This window comes from Borostomias antarcticus, assembly GCF_949987555.1.
Source record: "Borostomias antarcticus genome assembly, chromosome: 33".
In the NCBI taxonomy this organism is placed as follows: Eukaryota; Metazoa; Chordata; class Actinopteri; order Stomiiformes; family Stomiidae; genus Borostomias; species Borostomias antarcticus.
The window spans coordinates 4,429,483-4,431,847 of record NC_140266.1 but is presented as its reverse complement, the minus strand read 5'-3'; the positions used below and the strand labels follow the sequence as shown (position 1 = coordinate 4,431,847).

Sequence of the window (2,365 nt, the reverse complement as noted above, 5' to 3'; positions counted from 1 at the left end):
GCAGGCACTCGTCTCGCGGCGTAGCGGGCGACGCCAGCAGCCCGCCGGTGGACGTGAGGATGATCGACTTCGCCCACACCACCTGCCGCCATTACGGCGAGGACAGCGTGGTGCACGAGGGCCAGGACAGTGGCTACATCTTCGGCCTCCAGAACCTCATCACCATCATCTCCCAGCTGGAGGACCACAGCGCAGACTAAGACGGGGCGCCGGCCGCCATTTTGGGAAACTCGAAAAACCCGGGAATAAAGGCTCTAAGCTAAAACCGTAGCCCCCCGCTTCTCCGTCACGGCGTTGACCTAATGCCCATGCGGGGGTCTGACCTCCCCCACCCCCCGCCCCCCCCAACCCCCTCTCCTCCTGTGGGGGGGGAACCGGGACGCCTCAGGGTCGGGGGAGGGGCCTCGGGCTCGGCCCTGAACCCTCCTCCACCTGGCCGGCGCGGGACTGAACCGCCCCGTGCGCTCGTCGCCACTTTTTTTTTTCCCTCCAGTCTCTTCAACCTCTCCGCAGCCCTCTTCCTGGTCCTAGGAGAGCTGGCGTACGAGACCCTGGTCCGGTCAGACCCTAGGACCTGCGTAGCACCCCCCTCTCCCTCTCCTCCGCTGTTACAGACTGCTTTCTTTACTGTAAGAGCCCTCTCAGAGAGGAAGACGCACAGAAGGGGAAGTAAAGCTCTCAAGTGTAGTTCTAGGAGTCAAGACTCTTCCGAGTCAGACTCGGTGCTTAAGTTGACTTCCTAGGAGTCAGACTCGGTGCTTAAGTTGACTTAAGATGTGGATGAAGTTTGGATCGCCGTTCCCCAACAGCACAGCGCATCTTTGCGTGGGATGGTGGGTTGCGCTCCAGGCTGGCTAGGTGGGCAGCCTTGTAGCGAGGGACAACTCACCGCCCTCTTTTGACAGACATTTTGTATTTGCCCTGATGTCTCTGCTGACCCCAGCAACAAAGACTTTTTCGTGCATCCTTAGGGGGTTAGGATTTACAACGCTCTACAGAGACTTCATTTTGTCCTTGAAGCGGAGTCAGATTTAGTCGTAGAAGAAGGGATATACCTTTTTTTTTTTACCCTTTTCTCCCCTTTACGGTTTCGCCTGTAAGAGACTTCGTCAGCGAGGGATCCGGAAGGGGAGAACGTTGCTTTGTCACTTTCTGTTTTCATCGTATTTGTTCCTCTTCATTCCTGAAAATGGTGACTAAAGAAGAGAATATATTGATAAGAACAATAGATACAAAGACTATATAGAGACTATTTATTTGACATATTTCTAAAAAAGGATTAACAGAAAAGAAAAAAAAGAGAAACAAATGGAGACTGGCTACATTCCTTATTACTGTTATAAATGTTCTGTTCTGATATGGACTTAAGTGAATTTTGTTTTTGCAAGTGCAGATACCTCTCTCTTGTATACTTGTGTGTCAACAGTATGTTGGGAAAATAAAGACATTTGTTTGTTGTAAAATCACGTTTTTGTCTGGTTCTTCAGTGCATGAAACTACATAAGCATCAGAAAGTCTGAATGTTAGACTCCTGCCAGGCGTTAAAAATTAAACATCACGCCGACAACCTGTTCACCTGCTACAAGTACTTACTGTAGTACACTCAACTCTCCCACCCTGCTACAAGTACTTACTGTAGTACACTCAACTCTCCCACCCTGCTACAGGTACCTAGTACACAATTCTAGTACACTCAACTCTCCCACCCTGCTACATGTACCTAGTACACAATTCTAGTACGCACAACTCTCCCATACTTAATAGGGCTACACACAACTCTCCCACCCAGCTACAAGTACTTAGTACACACTGGTCAGTGAAACAAACACTGATCCTTTGTGTCAAAGAGCAGCTTCTCACATTAACTTTGTTAAGAGGATTTCTCAGAAAAAGCCCAGCCAGCATGTAAATGAGTAGCGCCTGGTGAGTAAACTCCGGGTTTGGCCTGGCCACCTCCTCACATGCGTCACGGCTGCTGAAAGTTCATCCTATTAAGCAGTTTGAGATTGTTTCTGCCAAGAGGTGATATTCCAGCCTGCCACGCGTGTTCACAGCATTAAGGAAGACTGCTCATTAAACATAAAAGCAGTTGGGGGGTGGGCTACGGTTTAGATTTAGCTACCGTGGCAATCGCCTCATGCAACCCCTTAAATCCACCTTGGCACCCATGATCCCCGTAGGGAAAGCGGTTGTTTCCTGCTGCCTCAAATCGGCTTTCAGGGGCCGGAAAACGCTGAGCGAAGGAGGGCAGGTCCGCCGGAGGATTTATCGTGCGGAATGAATGTGTGGAATGCGTCTCGTGCCAGGAGCAGGGCCACACCGGAGCCGCGTCTCGTGCCAGGAGCAGGGCCACACCTGAGCAGGG

At 51.0% G+C, this 2,365-nt stretch overlaps 1 protein-coding gene across 1 annotated transcript in view; it reads left to right on the top strand.

Moving 5' to 3' along the window:
* ip6k2b (inositol hexakisphosphate kinase 2b) overlaps window positions 1-1,457 on the top strand; it is a 7,216-nt gene extending 5,759 nt beyond the window's left edge. The window contains exon 5 of the mRNA XM_084460656.1: window positions 1-1,457. This exon is cut by the window's left edge and continues 391 nt beyond it. Coding sequence (XP_084316782.1) covers window positions 1-200 — 200 coding nt within the window. The 3' untranslated portion in view covers window positions 201-1,457.
* Window positions 1,458-2,365: the final 908 nt, after the last annotated feature.